The sequence below is a fragment of the Pezoporus wallicus genome, unplaced genomic scaffold (assembly GCF_028554395.1).
Source record: "Pezoporus wallicus isolate ANWC-B61680 ecotype Strahan unplaced genomic scaffold, APGP_CSIRO_Pwel_v1 contig_6672, whole genome shotgun sequence".
Taxonomy (NCBI): domain Eukaryota; kingdom Metazoa; phylum Chordata; class Aves; order Psittaciformes; family Psittacidae; genus Pezoporus; species Pezoporus wallicus.
The window spans coordinates 212,217-239,445 of record NW_026641070.1 but is presented as its reverse complement, the minus strand read 5'-3'; the positions used below and the strand labels follow the sequence as shown (position 1 = coordinate 239,445).

General features: G+C 36.7%; 1 protein-coding gene across 1 annotated transcript in view; it reads right to left on the bottom strand.

Moving 5' to 3' along the window:
* The window catches only part of LOC130606014 (CUB and sushi domain-containing protein 1), a gene marked incomplete at its 5' end in the record, with an annotated part of 426,016 nt that overhangs the window by 216,559 nt on the left and 182,228 nt on the right, over positions 1 to 27,229 (bottom strand). The window contains 3 exons of the mRNA XM_057421927.1: positions 587 to 743; positions 9,401 to 9,570; positions 25,951 to 26,139. Of these exons, the coding sequence (XP_057277910.1) occupies positions 587 to 743; positions 9,401 to 9,570; positions 25,951 to 26,139 (516 nt within the window). The remainder of the gene's footprint in view (positions 1 to 586; positions 744 to 9,400; positions 9,571 to 25,950; positions 26,140 to 27,229) is intronic.

Genomic DNA, 27,229 nt, shown 5'->3' with positions numbered 1-27,229 from the left:
AGATTCACCTAGTGGTTCTTTCTGGATTCTGAACCAAAATGAAAACATATATAATATCTAGTTTTAAAAAACAAATAAATGAATCACTTCAATACATTTTATCTAGGCAGAAAAACCTTCCCTTCCTTTATGCTTCTCTGAGAAAAAAAATAAATGCTAAAGGTAGGATGACAAAATTTCAAGTTTACCAGGCACAACAGAAACACATAAGGGCAAGTGAATGATTTCTGCATATTCCACAGCTGGCTCCAATACAAAGGGAAACCAGCAGAAAAAGATAAGATTTCATTTCTGTGCCACAGTATGGTATGGTGCTCTGCTCTGAAGGATTCAACAGGAGCTTATGCAAATTGATGTAAAAGGCAATAAAAATGAAGGTAAAGGGAGCTTGGAGATTCCTGGAAACCTGGACAAAACATCTCTTTATGCACGCTGGAAATAAACTAGCTATCCCTAGTGTTATATTCCCCTCCCCTCCCCTCCATGGAGTACATTATCTTCAACATTCCATGAGAAACCACTGCAACTAAGTAACATATATTGCCCCACAAAACAATCAGTCAGACCGTATATGTGAGTTACTTACTTGTATAAGTGAGCTGAAATCCTTGGTCAGTATCAGATCCATTGGTATTAAACTCTATCCACAAATGGTTAGAGGTGCTATTAAGGATAACTCCCATCATGTCGTTTTTGGTGAAGACTCCCAGAGAACGTGAAGAACTGTCTTTTCCATCATATACCTTGTAGAAACAAAGTAATAGTATAAAACTGGTCATCAAATCTAAATATATGAAAAAACATTAGTTTATACAATAAGTTAACTATGTATTGCCAACTGTTTCTCCAAAAAGTTAATGTTTCCATTTGTGAGGTACATACCACTTGGTTATGCAGTTCAGTGAAATATAAAATATTCTGTCACGCTTAAGGTATTTTATAGTCTTTTTTCCTTTTCAGTTTTGTGAATTCATCTTGAATTAAATTAATACTTATATACAGATTATTTTTCATGATTATTCACAAAGGCTAACAGACATACAATTTCTGAAATCACCACTGAAGGAAGGCTGTAAGGGTTTACCTTTACTCTGTTGTCTCCTGTCTGGAAATATCAACAGCAGAAGTGAGGTACTCAAGACCTTTTATTTCAGACTCTGAGCCTGCAGTAATTTTTAGCTTACTACAGGTTGTAACAAAGAAAGATAGATCTTCAAAAAAGGTATGTGAGTCTATTTCCAAACTAAGTGTAGAGATATTCTTATTTACCATGTTACTTTATTGAAATCATTCAATGGAAAACAACATCAACAATATTAACCTCTGTAGTTTTCCAGATCCTGGAATGAATGACCTTTTGATTGTTCAATACAGGGCAAGTACAAAGAGTTGGCTAGAGTGGGAAAACTTACTTTTGCTTATTGCAAAACCCTGAAAGCCCCAACTGCCTAACAGTCTTCTGTGGGCTTTTTTTTTTTTTTTCCCTCTCAAGATTAATTTGTTTAAAAAGCCAGTTTCTCCTTTAAATTAACTAATTCACCTCTACTTTCTCATGAAAAAAATAGGCAAATATGAACTGTGTTTCATACTTCCAAAACATATACCACACATCATGCAGATGCTCATTCAAAAGCATGTGGGGAATCTGAACAGCTAATTTCTAATATGAAGTAAAAGACAATTTACCCTGATCTCAGATGTCTACAGAGACTGTAGACATTTAGTCTTTTACTGACTGTAGAAATATAGCCAACTGTAGCAAAAGCTACAACTACAGCAAATATATTAAACTCTGGATCTTCATCTCTCCATTCTCAGACCTCGTGGTACAGTGAGAATTTTATACTGATTTCAGCCAGAAGCAGGCATTGATCCATTTAACAATCTAAATTGCTACATTTGGGTCACAGACACTTCTTCCTATTTGAATGCCCAGTAAAATCCATTAATGAAATTTAGAAAGGCATCTTTTGAGAGGACAGACAACTGCAGCTACACTTATGGATGATGACCTACAGTTAAAAGCAGAGCTATTTCCTCAGTGGAGAAAATACCAGCATACACCATCAACATAGGTGTATGTCCTGAAAACACCTCATTCATCTTGAGTGCTGACATTAGCAAATAAAATAATAAAAACAATGTACATAAAGATTTTTTTAAGATAAAAGCATAAATTTAGTTTAATAAACATACATATATTTAAATAATTACTAGGAGAAGCTTTTTTAAAAATATCATCCTAGACATTGATAGAATAATACATTCTGTCCTTATTAGTAAGGCAAAGACTGCCTTTTATCAAGGCACATAAATAAACTATCAGAAGACCCAATCAATTGTATTTCAAGATTTGTGTAAGCACATACTTAATGTCTATCTCATGGCAGAAATAGGACTTTAAGCCATGCTAACAGCATCTGAAAAACTGCTTCCAAGCTGCTACCATTGTCCTGGGACAGAACTGTAGATCACTTCCACAAACTGACTATACTTTTTATCAGAGCTAGAAACCTATTGTACAAAATAAATAAGCATTTGGTTACCACAAGACTTATTTTTTTAATAACATTCTGAACACACACACTATGTAAAAAGCACAGATATGTTTTACTTGGTTTAAGAGATTACTTTGAATGGAGTGTTCTATTTTTGTCATTAATAAAAATCGCTAAAATCAAATTATTTTTATTCATCTTTAAAGAGCAAAGAAAAAGCAAAACCAGCTGATTACTACAATTATCCCTTACACATCCTGTTCCAACACTGTTCTACCTCACTGACTGGTACAGACAGTCTTCCTACCTGAGGATCAGCAAGTTAAATCAAGATAGGGAAATCCTGCCTGACCAATTTGGTGGCCTTCCATGATGGGGCTACAGAACTGATGGACAGGGGCAGAGCAGTTGATGTCGTCTACCTAGACTTGTGCAACATGTTCGACACTGTCCCACACAACATCCTTGTCTCTAAATTGGAGAGACATCAATTTGATGGATGGACCACTTGGTGGATAAAGAACTGGCTGGATGGCCGCACAAAAGGAGTTGTGGTCAATGGCTCAATGTCCGGCTGGAGACCAGTAACATGGTGTCCTTCAGGGATTGGTGTTGGGACCAGTCTTGTTTAACATCTTTGTCGCTGACATGGACAGTGGGATTGAGTGTGCCCTCAGCAAGTTTGCCGATGACACCAAGCTGTGTGGTTTGGTTGATAGGCTGGAGGGAAGGAATGCCATCCAGAGGGACCTTGACACACTTGTGAGATGGGCTGATGCCAACCTCATGAAGTTTAACCATGCCAAGTGCAAGGTCCTACTCCTGGGTCAGAGCAATCCCAGGCACAGCTACAGGTTGGGCAGAGAAGAGATTCAGAGCAGCCTTGCAGAGAAGGACTTGGGGGTGTTGGTTGATGAGAAAATGAACATGAGCCAGCTTCAGTGTGCGCTTGCAGCCCAGAAAGCCAACCGTATCCTGGGCTGCATCAAAAGGAGCTTGACCAGCAGGTCGAAGGAGGTGATCCTGCCCCTCTACTCTGCTCTCATGAGACCTCACCTGGAGTATTGTGTGCAGTTCTGGTGTCCTCAACATAAAAAGGACATGGAACTGTTGGAACAAGTCCAGAGGAGGACCACAAGGATGATCAGGGGACTGGAGCACCTCCTGTATGAAGATAGGCTGAGGAAGTTGGGGCTGTTCAGCCTGGAGAAGGCTGCGTGGAGACCTCATAGCAGCCTTGCAGTACCTGAAGGGGGCCTATAGGGATGCTGGGGAGGGACTCTTCATTAGAGACTGTAGTGATAGGACAAGGGGTAATGGGTTAAAATTTAAACAGGGGAAGTTTAGATTGGATATAAGGAGGAAATTCTTTCCTGTTAGGGTGGTGAGGCACTGGAATAGGTTGCCCAGGGAGGCTGTGAATGCTCCAACCCTGGCAGTGTTCAAGGCCAGGTTGGACGAAGCCTTGGGTGACATGGTTTAGTGTGAGGTGTCCCTGCCCATAGCAGGGGGGTTGGAACTAGATGATCTTAAGGTCCTTTCCAACCCTAAATATTCTATGATTCTATGAATCCAGACACAAACGAAAACATTGTTTTATGAAATAAAAATAAGAGGGATCATGTGAAAGGAGCTGTAAAAAAAAGCTGCAATTATTTTTAACTGGTGACACTTGACCAGCTGTTTTTAACATTACAGGTATAAGGAGGTACATGTGTACACCAGTAACTGAAACAGTGTTAGTGAACAAATATAAGCACTGAACCTCCATGCATAACCTGATAATTTGTTTGATGCAACTCAGGGAAAAAAAAAAAAAAAGGTATTTTCCCTAACATGGAACATTTTCTTGGTCATGGTTTTGCAATTAGCATAGGCCAAGGGCCATTCCCTATAGGCAGCTTGTGTGCAACCACTGTATTCGGTCACGTGTCTGCCTCCATAGCCAAGGAACACATTTAATACAGTAGTCTAAACATCACCACTCATACATAGTGTGTATGTTTAACTCATTTAGGAGAACCAATTTGCAATATAATTCACTTGCTATAATTGGAAGTCTTTTTGTTCAAATAGATGAAATACATGAAATTCTGGTTTACCTCTTATCGCTAACAAATTGATGGTGACACTATGAGGATTTCTCCACAAGTAGCCACTTTAACAAATTATGAATTTCAAGTGGCAGTTAAAACAATGAAATTGGGAAGCTGAAGTGTTAGTGACTAAAAAAGGATAAACTTTAAAATAAAGAGATAATCCAGGTACTCACTTTTGCCATATTCCTCAAAATGGTGATTCTGTTTCTATTTCTTTACTTCACTTCAGATTCCAAAAGTTCAAAACTTGTCATAGCTCTAGAAAGCTTTGCCCGTGAATTATAATCATTAAGTTGCACATATTCTTCTTGAAAGCATTAGTTTTGACCCTTCCTCATGCACCAGTCTTACTGATGTTAGAAATACCCTTGACAATTGTATGCTATTTCCTATGTACCACAGCCTCAGTATTTGCACCTGTGCCTGCCAACAGTAAAGTTGGTTGAATATACACAGCTAAAGGTAATTTATATATTCAAAGCAAGTAAACAGTGCCTGAGTAGGAGTCTAGTCACCACAACTTGATTGTCTACACAGTATTTTATTGTCAGTACACCCTTGGAAAGCATTTAATGCAGACTCACTAACACCCTCACAAATCTTTCCTGAGAAAGCATTACTGCAGGAGCCACATAGGCCAGGGACTGTTTCTGAGAGACAGCTTGAGTGAGACACCTTGTTTTGTAAGATTGAGAGTTTAACATTATGGATGCAGTCAAAGGCAGAAGCTGACCTCAGGGGCAGTAGGGAATGATCACAGCATTGTTTGGAGCACTAGGATAAATGTAGCTTAAGCATTCAGGGATGCCCCATTTCAGCTAAACATTTGTGAGGAACTGAAAAGAAAGTGCTTGCTCTACTGCTGGGGTTAACATATGGAAGCAAGAGGACAGTGCTACAATTATTCATGAGACAAAATGCTCTAGTAAGAGTGCTAATGCATCTGCACCCACTGTGGAAATGTAAAAACAGACACACACCTGAAGGAGAAGGAAATGCTGGATAGACTTTCCTAAACATCAGTTTCTTATCCTGGCAGTGAAAAGAAATTACTTACATCTAAACTTTGCAATTTTCCTTAATTGCAGAGATATTTATGGAATAAAATTATCCCAAAGGGAAATGCTTTTAAAATATTGCTTTGATGGCTTGAGAGATAATTCCTGTACAGCTTGCTGACATTGTTAATGAACCTTCTTATATATATATTCCCAGATCTTTTCATTACATCCTCATGAAATTCTTAGCAATCCTACATCAACTATTGTATGATTCTATGATTCTGTAAGTAGCAATACTGTGTACTTCTTAAGACATTCATGGTGGGTCAACCTTGCCATTTTCAATACGGATTGTTTCTCAAGCTTGTTTTACTCACTCCTCTTTCTCAGACACTACTGTGCAGTGTTTTTTGCCCTTTCTTACACACGCTTCCCCAGAGGCACTCCCACCTGCAGGGTTGGCTCAGCCATGCTCTGCAGTGCTTGGGTTGGATGCGTTTGGAACTGGCTGCGTCTGGCACTCCTGCATTCCTCTGCTAACGAAACCTGGACATCAGTACCAAGTGCAACATCACATACGCACATATTTTCTTTAAAAACAGAGTAAGATGTTCATAATGGGAAAACGCCCTGCATTTCAGCACAAGGTTTATAAGTACTCTTAAGCCTTAGTGCACCCCTTGCAAGACATCTGTAAGGCAAGTCTTGAGGCTTTCCTCTGTGCAGACACAAGATAAAAGGCTGATGTTTGTAAAGTATTTTCTCTTGTTTAGGGCACAGCTAGGCAAGAAAACACACTTTAGAAGTCCACAGCCCTGCCAAAGCTGTGGGTAAAGGTAAGCCTTTGGAGAGTGTCTTTAATTTCCCAACTGCTCAGACTGTAGATCTTGCCAGAGCACACGAAAATTTATTTCTGCCTCACATGCTCAGATCTCCTACCCATGCAAATCAGGACAGGAACAAGAAGAGGAAGAAAAGAGTAGATTATTAAACTAAGCATGCAGCCACAGCTAAGGCACATTTTTCTTCACAGCTTCCTGAGGCAGCAAAGTGGAAAGGGAGGTGCTGAGCTCTTCTCCCTGGTATCCAGGGATAGAATACATGGGAATAGTTCAAAGCTGCATGAAGGGATGTTTAGACTGGACGTTAGGAAGCATTTCTTTACTGAGAGGACGGTCAAACCATGGAAGAGAGGTGGTTAAGAAACTTTTAGACAATGCCCTTAATAACATGCTTTAACTTTTGGTCAGCCCTGAATTGGTCAGGAAACTGGATTATATTTGCATATATTAGTACACCAAGCTATATTAGCATATGTTAACCTTAGCAAGCTAGATGGACCTCTTGGGTCAACTGAGGAAGGTAACTCATGTTTCCAAGATAACTGGCATTGTTTTGAAAAACTAAAATTCTTTATGCTGGCTTCCTATGCCAGCTTGCTGGAATGTCTTCTGCTTTTAGTTAGCAGACTTCAAATCATCACAAAATGTCTTTTTAGTGGCAAGCAGGCAGTTAGTATCATCTTGCATGGCAAGACTGTAAAGAACTTTTGGTTCAGTCTAGAAGAGTATCTCCCATAGATCAACTAAAGAAATCAGAAGCTACATAGACAAGTTTATAAAACCTGAATACTAGAGATACTTTAGCCACTAATTTAAACAAAACTAAGACATCAAAGAGTAACCCCAAACATTAACATTTAGTTGTACAACCTGTTCAACCTCCAGCACATTTTCAGTCAAGATTTTGGCTTGCTCTTTTTGGCAGTCTTCCAGACAATGTCTGGGTAAGTCTGGTGGCTAGATTAAGAGTTGATTCCATGTAAAAAGACATCCTGGCATGGCAATGGAGAGGAAATATACTTTATTTTTATAAAGACAGCTTATGGAGAGGCTGTGTGGGAAGAGAGCTTAATTGTATAAATAGAGTTTATTTATTCTATATTGCCTCAGAACTATAGAAAAGGTGTTCCAGTATACACACCACCACAATTTTGCCTTTGCTTCTTTTGGATCCTCACGAGTATCACGAGATCTATGAAAGAAGAAAGTATCCAACAGATTGCTCAGAACAGCTTTCTCTCAGGCAAATCTTACTTACACCTCCAGGGAACATCTCTAAAGATGCTTGACATTATTCATAAAATGTTCTGAAGGATAATTGAGTTACTTGAATGTTTGTTTAGGGTTTTCAGATTTTTTTGCTTCAGGTAGTTTACTAAATTATTTACAACCTTGATATGTGCAAAGCTTCTGGGAGACTTATGTACTATTTTCAAGCAGCTCAGTGGGCAATTAAGTTCTTTCTTGTCTGCTGCATCTGTTCAGAGTAAATATACTTTCATGGATCTGCACTGTCAGACCATTGAAGATGGGTCTCCAGGACAATGAAGACTACGTGTTTTGCCCACCTCCTCAATTCTCTTTGCTCTAAAAGGAAAACAGCAGGCCAAGGTCTTGCAGTATTTCACACATGGTGGCAACATAAGCATGATTTTATGGGTAAAGATGAAGAAAATGCTGCAACTTTCTAATACTGTTGGGGATTTTTTTTTGTTTGTTTTACTTATTTCCTGATCAAATCCAGTCTGTATTTGCTAAAAAAAAAAAAAAAAAAGGTATATAGCCAAGATCTGAATTTCTGCATTAATAAAGACAATACTTAAATTATCCCCCCCCCCCCCCCCCCCTTATTGTATCTCTAAAAGCCTTTGAATTTTACAGGTCTTTGCAGGAAATGCATAACTGCAAATTCAATTCTCCTACTTATAAGGAGTCTCTTAAGATGACAAAACCAGATAAAAATATGGCCACCAAAATTTGATCTATAACAATATCTTTAACCTCCTTCTGGGAAGCATTCAGTGTAAATAAAAATAGTAAAATCAAGTTAGAAACATAGACAGCATTTTCTGACATGTTAAATGGGTTTCTCTGAGATCCCCAGAAGGCAAATTGCTAACTCAATTCTGAATACTTGGTGATTTGAAATACCAATTCACTCTGAAAATTCAGACACATAAATTTGAAAGAGTAATTTCATGTACACTCAACACTCCACATGAATGGCATGATTTTCAGTGTACACAAGAACACAGCAGCCATTACTAAGAAAAGACATATAATGTCCATGCTGTAGAAAAGCACACTACATGTTCAAAATCTGTATGTATTTAGGCCATGGCTCAAAAGCTACCTACATAGAATTGAAACAATTTTATGTAATTACACTTTTAGACAATATCACAATGCTACATGTTAGCTTGCTTTTTTCCTATTGATATGAGTAAATTAATTTATTTGGGGAAAAAAAAACAACAAACAACAAACCAAACCAAAACCAAACCAAAAAACAAAACAAACCACAAATGAATAGTTCTGGGCAAGACAAAGAAAATAAAAATGTACAAAAAATGTACCAAAATTAATACCTGTCCTTTGTTAAGTAATCACTGTGCTACACATAAACATTGCTGCAAAGAGAAAACAATATAGACACATAAGTATTCAAAATCCAAGTTCACGTTTTAGGAATTTTTTTTAGATTTTAATCCACTGTAAACAGCCTAATACTTCCATAAATATGACTCAACTCTTAATGTCACATATACTTTCTTTGACTCTAGTATAAATAATTGAACCTACTATAAAGGAAGTGAGGCTATCCACATAGAATTTATTCATTTTGTGTGAGGAAGTGAAATAAATAAGAAATAAAACACAAATAATTGGTGCTAAAGGCAGAGTTGTTCATGCAATGTGAATATTGAGCATGGTAGAAAATGAAATTACTTTCTTTTTACCTTAACAATATCTCCCTCATGCAGCTGAAAGCTCCTGGCTCTAAGATGGATTCCTTTTCCAGCCTCTGTTTCGATTTTATAGATACATTCATGGTTGTTGTCATAATTAGATGGGAAATTAGGAGACAGCAATGTTCCTTCATTTCCAGAGACAGTTGCTCCACATTCAGCTAAAGAAACAGACACATTTTAAAAAAAGAAGTGAATTATCCATTTCAAGAAAATATGGGTTATTTGCAATAATTTTTAGACTCCATAAGATCTTTAACAGGCTATCTAGCAAATGTATATTTCTATTGGATTTCATCTGCCAGACCAACTCCCAGAAACTCTACTAAAGTTGCTATCTCCTGCATTTGATTGGGTAGGTTTATTAGGGGCACATAGGTGCTTTTACGTAATTCCCTTTACCTCACAGTTATCCCCTGGTCCTCCTGACTAACCTATAATGCAAATAAGCCAGATTCCATAAAATTTTGATGCTTCGTTGAAGTATACTTATTGTGGAAACATTTCAATTACATGTAACAGTGATTTTACTTCCCTATTCAGCCTTATAAATAAGTATTAGGAAATGCTGAGACAAAAGAATCTGGCAGTAATTCAAGACCTTTCAAACATGTTTTTCTCCACCAGGAACAAAACAAAATGAAAAAAAAAAAACAAAAACCAAAAAAAAACCAACCAACATTTATTGACACGAGTCAGGGCCAAGCAGACAGCTTTCTTCTTTTCTGGGTAAAGAGTAGGTGAGTCTTTTTCACAGCCATCTGTGGTAAGAATTTACTGACACTTTCAGTAGGCATTTTTGTCATTTCTGCCCAGCTAAGAGAATAAAGTGTGTAGGAAGAGCGGTACATTTCCAGCCCATGGGCTCAGTTTGAGTTCTGAATGAAGACTAATAAAATTATTCCAAATATGCAATATAAATTTCAGCACTTAAAACATCCAAAAAGATAGAAAGTAATATTGGTGCACTGTTCAAACAAATATTTAAAATGCTCAAAAATGGCCTGAAAGTACCTTATAAAACCCTACAGTAACTTACTATATTAATCTACTTCTTTTTAAGGTGGATGAGATTGATATTTATATCTCCTTGCTCACTCTGAAGATAAAAAATGTTGTGTTAAATACAGATTTTGACCTAAACATTATTCAGACCTCATGCAGAGTATGGTAAAAGCCTATTATAACAGTTAAAATAATGTTAAAATAATATATAATTCTAAATCAACAGATATATTTTACCAAAGATGTGATAGGTTTGAAAAAAAAATGTATTTTTTCTATAAATGTTATTGGAAATGTGCTTACAATGTTACATAAAACTGAGTATAGTTTAAAAAGTATTTATGTAAAGAATTATTTTGAAAGTATACTGTAAAGATAGACCAGAAAAATATATGAGAAAGTAATTCATTTGAACAACTTCAGGGAGAAATGTATGTTTCACATTTACAAATCAACAATCTTAATATTTTGTATTTACATTTCCAAGGCCTTTGCAGACACCATCAAATTTATGTGCTTCTTGCTTTTGGAAAGTCTAAAACCAGTGAATTTTTCTGTAATTTAGACTTCCTCCCTACAATAAATCTGAAGAAAAAAGGCAGGAAGAAAGAGAAAGAGGCAGGGAGATATGGAGGGAAAAGGGAAACGAGAGAAGGAAAGATGAAAGGGGGAAGACGGGGGGCAGGGGGATAAGATAGTCACAGTCTTACTCAGGGCCTTATTCCTACTCTACACTGCATATCTCCTTAGTCCAAGTGAAGAAGCAAATCACCAATAAGCTAGCTCAGAATCTCTGATTCAGCACATAAGTTGGAATTCATTTGATGTTTTAAAACAGAGCTTCACGTTCTCCACTTCCTTAGCTTACTTAGGCCCTGAGCTGCACTGTGTTTAACAGGCAGAAGAGTGCTGGGGAATAACAACCCCTGTCATCAAAACTCAGATAGATGAACTCTTCCTTTGTGGGGGAGTGTGGAATACACCAGTTATTTCTAACACGTTTAAAGTCACTTTAAATTTTCTATGTTTCAATGAACAGTAGCAGACAAATGAACTAGATTTTTAGTTTGATACTTCTTTGGTAAAGGATTGTTTATATGCAGCTATTTTTTCTTTGATTTTTAGGAAGAAGGTGGAAATAATTAAATTTATTTAATATAATTCAAAGCAATGCCAATACTAATGCCAGACATGTTTAGACCCATACATATATCCTCTTCTCTTTATGACACCAGAACTCTACACAAGCATTCTGCAAGTGTTTGCTCAAGTAAAGATCCATGCAAAAATATGTATGTTCCCTTTGGCTGCATTGGTATCTTAATACCTATCTCCTTTAAAGAACTAGAAAATATAGAAGTAAAATGCTGGAGAAGAAAATAAGGAAATATTATGAATCAATTCTACATTTTATTTCAGTGACTGATTATAAACCACTAAGACATATGCAGCAATAAAAGAAGTGTACGATGAACTTTTGTCAATGTAGACCTGGCCAAATTTCCTGCTCTGGTAAGTCTATATTCCAAAGTTCAAAACTGTGGCAATTTGACTACAATATTACTCCTCTTCTAAATTATAGCACATTCTCCAAGAAGCAGACATGTTCTCTGCTATAATCAATTAGCTATTAACTGAAATTTAATTACTTCAAAAAATTCTTTGACCTCAAGTTGGCACTCATATACCTCCAACCCATGCTACACAACCACATTCTGTCACCTCCTCTCAAATACCTGACAACTATGCAGTTTCATCAGGCCTTGTCCTTCCCTTTGTTACCAAGACAAAGGGTTGCTCAAGTTCTCTGATCAGTCAAGATTCTTAGCTCACCTCATGACAGTCAGTAAATCACTGAGAGCCCCCAGAAAGAGGTTTCCAAAGAAAAGCAAGCCCTTCTTTGTCAACTTCCCTCCCTCAACAGGAAAATTATACAAAACATGTCACAGTTCAAGTTAAGGTTTTTCTGTAGATCTCTCCTTGGAGATCAGGTGTCCTAGCACCTGAAATATTTCACCTGTGATCAGTGTCCAGATATGCAAAGGAACTCTGCCCTAAAGACTTCAACTTGTTTTTTTTATAACCATTCCTGCACAAGCTCCCTACACACAGCGAGGAACTAGAAACTCAAAAAGCAGTCATGAACAGCAATACTGAGTCTAGTCTCACCAGCAGGAAAAGCTTAAGCAAAGACATCTCTCCCCTTCAAGGACTTAATCGTTTACTCAGGAATATAGGAAATTACATGTGTTTTTTTTTTCCTTAAAAATATCTACAGTAGCTGATACAGCTACTGACTGCTTTCTTGTGTGGTAATTAACATATTCAGCCAGAATGTGTAACACTTCAATTCAATTCACTTTGCCTCTGGGGATTTCAATATGAATCTCCTGTGACTTCTCCTGCACATAAACGGATTAGAAAACCAGTTAGTCACAAAGTGACTGGGCATTAAACAAGAAATACTTCCTCAAGGAAGTTCGTACATTAAACTGTTGGGAAATAAAATTCTGAAATAACCCCCAAATCATCATTCACTGTTACCATGTGAATTACTGTTACCAAGTACTAGACTGGAAAAATATATTCATGTTCACTCCCACTTTTATTGCCTCCAGTTAATCTTAAATTCTTTATGTAAAATGAAACAACAGCTGTTAGCCACATTGGCAAGATCATTCTGCAAGATTATATCTGCATCAGATATAATTTAAAATTAGTTTGCAGAAACAAAGGAAATGTGTCGATATCTTAAATTTTGATGAAAGTTTTGACTGATCAAGTTTTGTGTAAAGAAGTTATATGGCTCATCTGCCTATGGTAACTGAAAAATAAATACCTGCCTATCACTCTTGAAAGGTCATCCAACATTCTTCATCTAGTGCATGTGCTCTATGAATAACTACTCATTTTAGTACCTCCGGTTAAGAAGACAGATCTTATCATATGATACTGAAAAAGCTCTTTAGTTCTTGGCTACAGTGGACTTTCTTTTACTCTTTCATGACACTGCTGTACTTCAAAGCTTTCCAGATTCCTTCTGAGTTCAAGAGACCCACCCTCATCTTGGGAGAATCATCTGCCTCCCCAGCCCAGAGAGATGAAAGATAAAATATTTCTCATGCCCCCTACATCAGAAAAAAAAAATAAGAAAACCATCTTATCTGCTTGTATTCTCATTTATTAAATATAATTCACATGCCCCCTTCCTCTGATAAAAATGAACTGTATCACTACTACTAAGTCTTCAAATTGTGCAAACGTTGACAGCTACAGAATTTGCCATGCAAAATAATCTTTACTGATCTTAATGTAATCACAGTTGATATTCTGTTTCCATACTCTGATTTACAACCTTGCCTTGGAAAAATCAGTGTGAATTTAAATGAACAAGCATACTATAAAATAACCACTGAAATGTTCCATGTTAACAGTATTTTCAGGACTATCTCCTCCAGATATAGCCTTTAAAGAAAAGGGATATATTTCATAATGTTCTTTGTCAAATTATGTGATGTGCTTAGACTATAGCATTAGTGTAGGTACAATTTAAGAACTTAAAATCTGCTTATAATATAATACTTTAAAATTGCTATAAAAAGATGTAGCACCAAAATTTGTAATATGATGTAATACAGATCCCTTCTTTATTTTGCTTTCCTATATTCCCTTTTTTTTGTAGTAGTCTGATTTTTCAAGATACAAAAGAAATTAATTCGGTTACCAGGTTTTTTATTATCAATATGGTCACTGGCACCTAAATCCACTTTTTAAATGAAATTTAAAAGATACACTTGTCATTTTATCATAAAATTATTTCAATTTTCTCAAGCATTTTAGATTTTCTTTTTTGTGTCAAAAGACAAAATACAAATAATCCAAGCAATTTTTCAACAAAGAGTATATACAAAAGTCTGGCTTGAGTGAAAATAGACAAGTAAATAAAGAAAACTAGGAGCAAATTCTATTTTATGAAAGCAAAAGTCTGATCATTCATAAGATGTCATAAGAAATGTCAAAAAAGCTTCTATTCTCAAGGATAAGAGAGACTTCTCTTTCCTCTAGGAAGGACATAGGGGTATTGATGCAAATTGTACATGATCATTTTGAGTCTTAGGGAGAAAGAAAGGTAAGCACACTCTTGCTGAAACAACAATAAATAGTTCTGAAAAGACGAATAAAATTAAGAGGATATTTTCATATTAAAAGGATCTGATTGAAATTGGACTATAAATAAAAAGTGAGGATAATTTAAATATGAAAGTTTATTGAGACTGTAAAAGAACTAGATTCTAAACAATGCAATAGCACTAAACACGTCATAAACATCCTGGCTAATCTAGTTCCCTAATTTGAAGAATTACAAAACAATCATTCAAACATGAAAAGAAACCCAGGTATGCATTTTTATTTCCATTATAAAACATCAGATTTTAAGTATCTGTATTTTAAAAACAGGGGATAACTCTGTGTTGTCCTCAATAAATAGCTCTGCATCCTTAGGTAAGAATGAAGAGCAAGGGATAATGACCTTAATTACTTCATTAAGAATATACCCTTTTGTATGCAGCAAAACTGTGTTGTAACTGAATTGTAATGTACACTAATCTAAAGTAGCTAATTTAAATAAAGATGTTCTCATAGTCCTATAGATGTTTGTGCTTTTGTTTCTAAACAAAGAATAAATTCTCTAAAATCTAAGCTCTCAAACTCTTTCTACACAGTTTGGCTGTGAGGGCTTAAAAAAGTTACTATTATCACATCTAAATGGCTTGTTAAATAGCTTAAACTAGCACATACTGAACAAATTTTCTTCTTTAAATGTCAGCTGCTTATACGGTTCTAATTCAGATTCTTCATTTCTCAAATCTGCCAAGCTATGGAAGTCTGTCAAACTACTGCATCTAAAAGACACGGTCCCTTAAACTCATCTTCTAAAAGAAAAAAATCTATATGGTACTGGCTGTATGTTTCAAAAGGTTAAAAGCACATAAGAGCAGATGAATCAAATTCTCTATTACAACTTTTGAATTTTGTGTGCTTTTAAATTTCATTTATTTATTCTAAAATTAAAGGTATCCAACTTTGAATTCAGAAGGTATACTCTTTGAGTGTATGCCACCTGTATCCACTTGTAAAAGGTTTTAGAGGAGGAAGTATATGCTTGATTTCCGCTACAGTTTCTGAGTGTCTGTTATAACCTTCCTGCAGATGCCACAGACTGGAAAAAGTTACCTTATCAAACTGTTCTCTTATGCCCTTACAGTGAGAGTAATCTGTCTGGAACAGCTACTTGACCCCATTTCTTTGTTCTTTTGCTTAATAAAGTTACTTTAATTCTATTTACATAAGTAACTTTTTTCTTCTTCTTTTATTGTCTCACTTGAAATTGGATAAAAGGAAACTACAGAGGGTGGATCATCAAACACTTCCTGAATTTGAACACAAATTCTATAAAACAAACAAACCCCAGGGATTCTTGAAATGCTTTGAAATATAGTTCATGTAGAATGTAACGATAATGGAATTATCATTATTATAACATTATAATTGTTTAATGGAAAAGTCTGCTTTATTATTTCTCTTCCATACATCTTGCGAAAAGGTTTGACATGATTCTAAGCAGATCTCCAATGCAAAGATCAAATAAAAGTAGTACAATTGTCAGTTTAAAGGCTTCTCTAGCACAAGCACTGAACTGAGTGCAGAGCAACATTTGCATTTACAAAATTGTGCAGCAGTTCATAAAATAGAACAATCTGAACTCAGACAGACACTAATTCTTTATGTTTCTGCTGGAAATATTGCCACTCTGTGAGATGGTCATGCAGTGTTAAAACAAGAGTAAAAGGGATCACGGATAAATTCGAACCAAGCATCCTATGCTCTGACTTCACATTAAAAAAAAAGAAGAGTTTCTCCACGGTCACTGACTGAGGGGTCTCTAAAAGCTGTGCATCTGACTTCTGCAGGGCAGACACAATACATGGCTGGACTCAAGCACAGCTTCATGCAGTGTCAAATGCAGTGTAAGGAGATGAAGCTTCCTTTTAATGGGAATTCTGTATCAAGCAGAGGTGCACACAGTGTTTCCATAGCACCTCTGTGACACAGTGCCTTAATCTTTGTAATGTTAGTCCTACACCCCCAGTTATGCAGACCTTCACTTGTGAGGCTGTAAGCCTTCACCTACACACTGCCAGGCTGCCTTGATTTTGGTACAAGTGCTCTTGTTCTCACCTGGCACTGGTGAACTCGGAACCACTGTTAACACTGGGTTTCTCCTAAAAAGTGACTGCCGTTGCTTTTTAAATCATACTTTTCTCACCCCACTTCTCACTCTTTCGCCTTGTAGCTTTTAGCCTGTAACTCTGCACTGAGATCAACATCACTCCAAATCTGGTGGCTTTCAGCCTGTAACTTCATACTGAAATAGAACCTAGTAGATAATGAACAGATAATAATGCTAATACACAAGAAATATTACACAAAAAATATATGCACAAACCTTAACTACTATAGTCTGCAGCACCCACACATGCTCCATTCAGTGCTAATATTATCATAAGCTATATAAGAGAAGCTTGAGAAGGTCTGACTGAAAAATACATCTGTTCTAGGGAGAAGCAGGAATATTTTTGCCTTCTTGTCATTACTATCATCATTGTTTCCGCTATCTTTATTGGAGAGATATTTGTCTAGGGACTCTCCTTCTTCCTCCCAGCTGGTGCCTGAAGAGTGGCTTTTGCTTCTTTCTCTTTCTCCTTCTCTTTTTCCACTCCTTGTTTACTTCTCTAAAATAGATTTCAAGTAAGTCATCAGCTATGGACTGCACTACTAAAGGATGTATATGTAAGCTTCCCTCAACATTCTTTAAGCATCCCCTGTATGATGATGGTGAGGTTAGTATACCTCACTATGAACCTTACTGAAATGCCTTACCGAAAACAATCTTTTTATTAGGTATTTTTCTGTACCATTGCACTGCAAAGAATAAAGGAGTAGGAAAGGAAGGATAAAACAGCAGGTAAAGCCTTTTACAAGGTTTGCTTGATTAGTTTTTGATCCATATGCCACTGACATAATACACAACTCAGGCTCTCAAAACAAATCCTATGATTTTAATTAGCCTCAAGGGGATTAATAGCAGAATCCAAGGTGAGGGCATTGGGTTTTTTTTTGCCTTTTTTTTTGGAATTGAGATTTTTGTGTATTTTTTCTATAATCACCTAACAATAAGCCCAACATTATTTATCTTATGAAGAAAAAATATTTAGCATTCACATTCTGTTAATGTATGCCATCCAGAGCGACCTCAACCTGCTTCTACAGTGGGCCAATGCCAACCTTATGAAGTTCAACCAAGCCCAGTGCAAGGTCCTACACCTGGGTGGGAGCAATCCCAGGCACAGCTACAGGTTGGGCAGAGAAGAGATTCAGAGCAGCCCAGCAGAGAAAGACTTGGGGGTGTTGGTTGATGAGAAAATGAACGAGCTGGCAGTGTGCGCTTGCAGCCCAGAAAGCCAACCATTTCCTGGGCTGCATCAAAAAGAGCGTGACCAGCAGGTCAAAGGAGGTGATCCTGCCCCTCTACTCTGCTCTTGTGAGACCTTACTCGGAATATTGTGTGCAGTTCTGGTGTCCTCAACATAAAAAGGACATGAAACTGTTGGAACAAGTCCAGAGGAGGGCCACGAGGATGATCAGGGGACTGGAGCACCTCCTGTATGAAGTATGGAGCTGTTCAGTGTGGAGAAGGCTGCGTGGAGACCTCATAGCAGCCTTCCAGTATCTGAAGGGGGCCTACAGGGATGCTGGGGAGGGACTCTTCATTAGGGAATGTAGTGACAGGACAAGGGGTAACGGGTTAAAACTTAAACAGGGGAAGTTCAGGTTAGATATAAAGAAGTTCTTTACTGTGAGGGTGGTGAGGCACTGGAATGGTTTGACCAGGGAAGTTGTGAATGCTCCATCCCTGGCGGTGTTTAAAGCTGGGTTGGACAGAGCCTTGGGCAACATGGTTTAGTGTGAGGTGTCCCTGCCCATGGCAGGGGGGTTGGAACTTGATGATCTTAAGGTCCTTTCCAACCCTAACTATTCTATGATTCTATGAAAAGGGTGACCAGAGACAATCGTTATTCCTTCTGACTAGAGGCAATTGAAATTTCATGCCAGGTCGCACAATGAGGTAACTAAGGCTTCATGCAAATCACTCTATTTTGAAAATAGTCAGACTGCTCACTATTCATCAGCTGAAATGTGATTTAGTGGTTCATGAATATTAAAGTTTCAATTTTGAAGTAGAGGCAGCTCAAATCTGTAATTATTATATTGCATCATAGTCTGAGGATTCATATACATTAAGGCTCAAACAGTAACTCAAACAAATCTTCAAGAATGCCAATGTTGACACAAAAATGAGGGGAAAAAAAAACAAACTTTCACTGGTATTTATAAAAATGCAATGTTTTATATTAAAGAAATAAAATTGTTAAAAATCTATTAAATAACATTATTAAATACATTGTATGAAATACAAAACAACCTAAATATATAACAAGTTAAATGTGACAGCAGTTAGAGTTCTGAAATACAGTGGAATCTGGATACATGCACATCCTTACAACTGTCAGAAGATTCAGAGATTCAGTCACTGATATATAAGATTTCTTGCTGATAAGCAGATCTTAAGTGAGAACTCTCTCTGCCTAAACACTAGCTAAAAATGAATAGCAATTTCCAGACATAGTTTGACTTCTCAAAGGTGAACTCAAATTCAAATTGTATGCTACAGAGAATTTAAAGAAAACAATGAATGTCAGATGTCAAGGGTCACACAGAAATCTCCAGTACTACTCAGGCTAACAAGGTTCCCACTTATGTTTCAAACTCAATGGTAATTAACTTAATGCTACAACATGACAAAGTATATTAATTATAATTGATGATTTTACAATGAATACTAACTAAACTACTTAAAAGTAACAGCTTATTAAAGAGTGTCAGCAATTTATTGTATAACACCCTATCATTAATTATTCATGTAGTATTTCTTATAACAAATGAATATGATAAATTAATGTGACATTAATGTGAATACCAGTGGAAAAAAGCCTCAGTGAAGATTTTATTCAAATACTGTATTAATGCACCATTAAAAATCAAGTGCCATGTAGAATTTAATAAAGTGGCAACACCACTTAAATATGAAATGAAAACAGTAAGTCGCTCTTTCTTCTCAGTTTTACCCTTCAAGTTTTTCACAGCTTGCTTTAGGAACACTCCATACAGTTGAAAGAACTAATGGAGGACAGGAACCTAATGCAGGTTAAAACCCAAATCAATTAAAAAAAAAAACAGCACCCAAAACCAAGTTTACTGTATTGATGCTTGAACTCTATGTGATGCTTATCATGAGAGGCTAGTTTGAAATGAATACAGTATACACTTCATAGTGTAAAAATAGTATTTTCATGATAAATCCTAGGTAAAATTTATCACAGTTTCTTATGGAGAGAGTAAGCAGGGAAAGTTCAGACAAATAGACAGTAGCAGTGTGCAAATCAAGTAACTGAATGAAAATCTAAGTTAAGACAATCGCAGAAAGGAGAGATGAAGAACTAGTTCAAACTTTCCTTACAAATATCATGTGATGCCTGAATGCCTAAAACCTGGAAGAGATAGTCAAAGTGTTCAGTTACATGTCCTTGTGAATAGGGGAAAATAACCATCTCTAATAATGAGTAACTCTTCAGCCATAATGCTGAGTAGACAGACTAGGTAAAGGCCATTACCATTAGCCAACATGGTAAGGAGTTAAAAGAAAATTATTAGCAAATACTACCAATTATTCACTTTTATTTTGTCGTATAATCTTAATACTCCTCCTGTTTTGCAATTAATTTTACAGTCAGAATATGATGGAATATATATTTTTTTTTTTTTGGTACCTAAACTTTTCTTATAGAAAAGCCTTATCTATCAGAGCCTTCATTGTATCCCTCTCAGATTAACAAATCCAAAGAGGTGAACCAGCAATTTCTGAAATGCTTTTTTGAAAAGAGAAGGTACCTACACTTGGGCGCTGTAACTTGCAACTCAAAAGGCGTCTCTGCTCAGGTTTCTACCTATTGCCTTCAATAATCAGTGAACAGCACATTTTCACCAAGTACAAAGGAAAGAATGAAATGTCTCCCTTCTTTCAGAATTTCATCAGCATATCATAATCCACTATAAAGGAATGCCAAAACTGACAGGCTCAATCCTCACCTGTTGGAGGATCACTGCAAGTGATAAAGTCACCTATCAAAAACTATGCAGGAGATGATTTAGGTGTACATCAGATGTGTGTGTTCAACCCTGCAGTCTCAACTCTCTTTCAGCCCCTACTTATCAGCCACGCACATCTGGAAATATGTATCTTGTTTCATATCACATTTCTCTTTTTTCCACATAACCTACTACCTGACAAGCCTGAGAAGATACTTGTCACTGGTATAAAAAAAAAAATAAAATTAAGCAGAGCAGTATTTAACTTCTCTCAGTACTGACAACTGCCTTTGAAACCTGCTGCCTAGGGAAGTGGTTGAATCAGCATCCCTGGAAGTATATAAAAGATGTGTAGATATGGCACTTAGTGACATGGGTCAGTGTTGGAGTTGGCAGTTGCGGTTGGACTCCATGATCTTAAAGGTCTTTTCCAACCTAAATGATTCCATGATTCTATGAGAAAGCCGTGCCACTATGCAGATGGTAAAATAAAATTCATAAGGCCAGGAACAGCATTCTGCACTGTGACAGTGAAACCTCTGGAGTAAGGCACTGAGAGGGAGCATCTTCTGGAGTCATCTATTTCTAGTGTTCATTGCATTTGTTCACTGAATTGTTGCATTCATTTAAAAAAAAAGAAATCACTTATAGGAATGCTTCTTCTCTTAATCTGTGAGTCTTCCAATTCCTTTTTGAACAGTAACACAACCCCACATAATGAGAGTAAGCTCCTGACTAGTTGGCTTTAAGCAAACTGCAAGGTAAGAAAAGTATGATTAAAAGCATAGTCCTGGTTTGTAGATGAGACCTAGGAGATCTGCCTTACTAATAGATTTCCCAGGCAAATAGTGTGATTCCTGTTTAAAAGGCTAGTGACAAGATAGCAGCAGAAACAGGAATGTGACTGCCTCCTTTAGGCAGACATTAGCTTCAGAATGAGGCACTTCAGCAGACTACAGTCTTGTTCCACCTCATTTCTAGACTCCAGTATTCACTTTGCATCTGAGATTCACATAGTTTTGGGGATGTGTCGAACTCCATGACTGCCTACGAGCTTTACTCTTGGATCTGGAATCTTGGGGGACCAACCCACTAAAAACTGGACTTTGTTGTCAGGAAAAAGTAGCCAACTGTGAAATATAAATGAAACTCTAAACAGAATCATGTAATTATAGGTAGAGGAAAAAGAGCTATTGCTGGAAGGAAAACTGGAAAGAGTATGTATGTATGCTCTGGCAATTCTGTTCACAGAGCCATGAAATAAGTATATATATATATGCATTTGCAACTTTGTAAAGGCAAGTAAAAGCTCCATCCCTGGCAGTGTTCAAGGCCAGGTTGGACATTGCCTTGGAAAACATGGTCTAGGGTGAGGCATCCCTGCCAATGGCAGGGGAGGTGGAACAAGATGATCTTAAGGTACTTTCCAACCCTAACCATTCTATGATAAAATGGGAATAAATTATACATATGGAAGTAGTGACAGTAACCCATCATAACCACAATTAGTAATCAAATGCATGTTTTTAGAAAAAAAAAAGAGAAAAGTTTTTTTTCTGGGGAAAAAAGGAATAGTAATTGAAGTGATAATTAACAAAACAATGAATAATAACACAGCATGAGATGTCAGTGAATGAAGGGGAAAAAAATTGTTTTCTGCTTTCAAAACTCAACTAGAGAAAGGATAATCATAAGAAGCTCGTCTGTACTTCAGTAGCTTGGTTTTTCCCCCACACAAGCATAGCAACAACAGAAAACCAGTAATTTTAAATTATAATTAAATTATTCAGAAGTAAATTTGGGAAATTAAACCTACAATGCACAGACGAATGTGCCAATTACAGGAATGTGCCAAATGACAATGTTAACAACCTTATAGGTGACAAGCTGTTTCAGAACAGTAAAGAAACAGATGCCTATATTAGTACTCTCAAACCTCAAGATATGGACTATTTTAGTGACATTTCTTCTTCAAGAAATGTGCATGTTTATTTTCAAAGTAGTCGTGCCAGGATTGCTAGGAGAGTATTTTTACATTGACATTATCTATGGAAATGTGCTCCTATCTCCATTAATTTTGTGCATCATACAAAACAGTAGCAGAGTATTACTCTCTCAGTTCCTCTTAATCTTGCATTCCTCTCAGTTACAACCAATTTTGAGGAGAGGAGTAAAAGAGGTTGCTGTGAATGTACATTTAGACAACATTTCTTAAAGAACAGTTACATAAAAGTAGCCAGCTAGGATTTTTTTCCTTCAGAAGACTGTCAATGTCCTTTATACTGTAACTGCAGAAATGGCTTACTGTAGGATATATGCTGGAGTGTTATCAGTTAAGTAAAGACTGCAGGACAGCTCTTCCAAATGCAATCACTGTGTCCAGAAAAGTAGGAAACGGTGTGCTTGTGTGAAAGGAGACTGCACTGCCTTATCTGCAGATACCAGCTACTAGCACATTTGACAGGGAAGCCATCACTGGTATTTAAGCGCTTTTGAGGAAGCTTTTACAGTAAATGAGGTTTCTTTATAAATGACTCCACTACCTTTCTTTTAAACAATTCAGGAACACAAAATTCTCCATGAGGAGACTGGCAATCCTGGAATTTCTACAGTAGATATAAAAAGGTGGAGGGAACGGGTCTTCCAGAAAAGCCACATGATGTCACAAGCTTCCAAGATGGGGGGAATTTGATAATTTGATATCACTTTGTGTAATGACCATGTGTGTTCTTTAAACAGTGCAAGGGGAGTCAAGCCAAGGAGCCTGCATCTTCTCCACACTTTTTAACAGTTAACAGTAAAACTCTTCTCATTAAATACTAGCAAGTAGACAGCTGTAGGCACAAATGGCTTTCTTGACAGGACGGAGAGAACCTATTAGAGCACACATTTAGAAAAGGAGCAATGACCCAAAGGGAAGCTCTAGGTAGAGTCTTTAAAACTGTGATGGCCTGGAATAATACTGCATAACCACTTTAGGTACAGGGCTGAGATAAGAATTAAAATAATTCTAATTAAAAAGACAAGAGTGAAGGGTTGACACAGGGAAAAAAGATTTTCAAGGACACCTGTATGAATGTCTACCTGATTTTGCAGATAGACTTGGCGGTGTCTTTTTGCTGTGAAAAGGAGAGTCCTTACTGAAGAAGAAGGGATGCTGTCTTATTCTGAGCACCAAACACCCTCCAGGTAATCAAATAAAGATCTTTGAAGTTCAGGGGAAGACCACCTACCTTCACAGCATGAAGAGGCCAGTGAAAATTATGATAGTGCAGTACTCATGGGACTCAAAGTATTGGACTAAAAATGTCAGGGTCATGATGTTAGGATAAACAGATCTCCCAGACTCCGATTCTGCCTCACTTGGAAAATAACTCTTCAAAGGAGAAGCAATGGTGAAAAGGCCCAAGTGGTTCTCTGATGAGGAAAATTTCAGAATATGTTGGAGATGAACCCTGAAGGAAGGACTTGAAATTATTTACTTGCATGGAGAAGGGTGAATGGCAATACATTCAGAAACCCTGTTGGTTGGTTTGTTTTTTCTTATTACCAGCAGATGAAACTGAGTACTAATTCTATGGTACAAATCAGTATGTGCTTATGTGCATGTTTAGTTTACAAATCAAATGCAATTAAATTTGAAAGGCTTTCACCTTGAATCTAATGAAAAGAATCATGAAAGTGTATGTTATCATGTGTCCTAGAAGGGCCAAAGAAATTGTTAGTATATAAAGGTTAATGTGTGTAAATCATGTGTGTAAATCATGTGTATAAATCATGTAGATGAGTTTGATGTGTAGAAATGATAATAAGGAAGAAATAATCAAGAGGCTACTGAACCTAGTAATGTACTTATGAATTTGTGCCACTGAGTTGAGACTAGCTTTAACTTCTGAATATACACTCTAAAGCCGGCTGATTTCAAGACAAGTCATTTCACCCTTTTGAGAAAGAACTAGTCTTTGTGTGAACTCCTGTTTGAGGTAAGATGGTACCTTCATCCCTAATGTCTCAGATGCCATTGCAACAAGAAATGGGACCTGTGTAAACATTCTTGGTGATAAGAATACTGCACAAATAAAAGCTTTCTTTTCTTCAACAACAGGAGCTCATAAGGAGTGAATTTTCCATTCGTACCTATGGACAGCTACAGAATAGCTGAACTCTCCTAAAACTGAGGGGAAATAAAATGATAGGTTCAAAGTGAGCGTGTGAATATTATTCTAGTGAAATTTACACACTTTAAATCAACATGGACTGAAAGAATTAGGTCTCTTCTCCCTGGAGAAGGCCTGGGATCCTTATTACAGTGTTGCAGTAATGAAAGGGTGACTACAAAGAGAACAAAGGCTCTGTCTTCATAAGGAACCACAAAGAGAAGACAAGTGGCAAGATGCACAAATTGCACCAAGAGAGGATTCATCTCAATAGAGAAAACATATTTTTTACAGTGAGGTCAGTCACTAGAACAACCTCCCCAGAGACATGTCAGAATCGCCGCATCACAGTAGTTTTTAAGATGCAATTGCACAAGGTGCTAGATAATCTAATCTAGGCTCCCCTTCCCACAAAAGTGACCTTTTGAGGTCACTTAAACCTGGGCTGCTCTGTGATTCTTGACATGTTGGTGACAACACCATCTCAGAAATCAAATTCAGGAACTGTACAAATTTTATAAAATCTAGTCCCAGAGCTTTTCCCAGAAAAGAACTTTTCACTCACTTTGAGCATACAGTTCCTGATTTTAACAGCAATTTTTAAAATTAGTTTACAATGCTGGAATGCAGTTTGTAGTTTATAAACTGGAAAAAAAACACCCAAGCCCCTCCCACTCAACCAAAACACAGCCACCAGTTTAGAGTCACAAGAATAAAAACACAATATGAAAAAAAAAGACAACTTGGAACCAAGCCAGAGGACTCTAAAATAGGCTCTTTTCACCTAAAATCTCTAAACAGTGTTTCTTTACCCTGAAAGTATGAAATTTTTATCTTAATTATGACAAACATATAGTTCAATAATTAGATTTAAATTTTATCTCACAAGACACTTTGATACTATTTTCTATCACAATTCTAACTATTCCTCTTTCTTATTTTTGTTCTCCAAGTAAGACAGACATGCATTACTTTTATCTTGCACTGAGTTCATACAGCTTGGGGATCAATTCTTTCAACCCAAGCACTTTGTTCTCTGCCCAGTATTCTGACACATGCCATGTGCTATTAACGATTTGATGAATGAAATGAAAGCATGTGACCACCTACCCACACACCTTGGCAGAGGTGCACTCCATACACGCCGACCACCTCCCAGGCAGCTAAGTTTGTTAGCACCTTCCAGGCGATATCCAGGGAAACAAGAAAAGACCAAGGAATCTCCCACACCAAAATGAAAACCAATTCGCCTACTGAAGGCAGGAACACCAGGATCATCACATGGCTCCAGATTATATTCTGAAAACAATAAAACATCATAAAAAATGGGACAGAAAATAAAAACAAAATACATTTTAAAGAGCTTACTAATTTAGCTGCCTTGTGCTGGTATGGAACACTTGGAAAACGCGTATTTCTGAGTTGCGTTCTCTACTAAAAACCAGTACTGTTTCTGTATGTCTACTATGGCTAAATATACTGTAATAATGTATCTATCATGTCCCAACCACATAACATTTTTTTCTTCTTGATTTCAAGGGCTGTAATCAGCTTATACTGTAAGTGGTTTACTATAATTTTAATTACATCCTTTGTATATAATACTTGGCTCATCTGAACTTCCAAACAGTTTTAGAAGAGAGACTTACAGTTAAAAAAAATAATTACGTAATGAAGAAAATCTAACCAAAAAAATCAAAGGCTCAGGTGAATAAAAAGACAATGCCCACGTTTTCAGGAATTGCATTTGAGCTTCCTAAGTAAACCTACACTCTCAATAAGCCAATTCCCATTTGTCACCTTTTAGAAATTCTACAGGTGTCACTAAACTGAAAATACATACATATGTATGTATGTATTTTAAAGATGTCTCAAGTGCCTATTTTTTTTTTTTTGGTCTTTTTTATAACTATGCATCAGGAATGATTCAGGTAGAGACAGAACAAATTAATAGGAAAAAATCGGGGCTGTTATATAGAGAGGGACTAGATCAAATATAAAAAATGTCTGAACTATACATTCTGATTGTATGAAAATAAGGTAACACACTCACTCATTTCCATCATAAGTTTAATGTACCTGGTAGTATTTCTGAAAATAGTTATTTAATATAAATGGTGGCACATGATGGCTACCTATGTGTATGTCAGATGTAAATAGGGCATAAACCTTTGCTTTTGTTCAAAAAATTTCAAGGTCTACAATTTTTCCCTTTCCATTCATAATATTTTGTGTATTTTTCTACAAGTTACCTAGCCATCTACTGTCTTTAGGCATTTATACACTATCAGGGATTTTTAATATTCACATTTACATTCCTAACTTGCAAAACTGCTGAATTCTGATTTAGTTAGTCCAAAGTGCTTTTCTCACCCTTAATTTTCCTCCA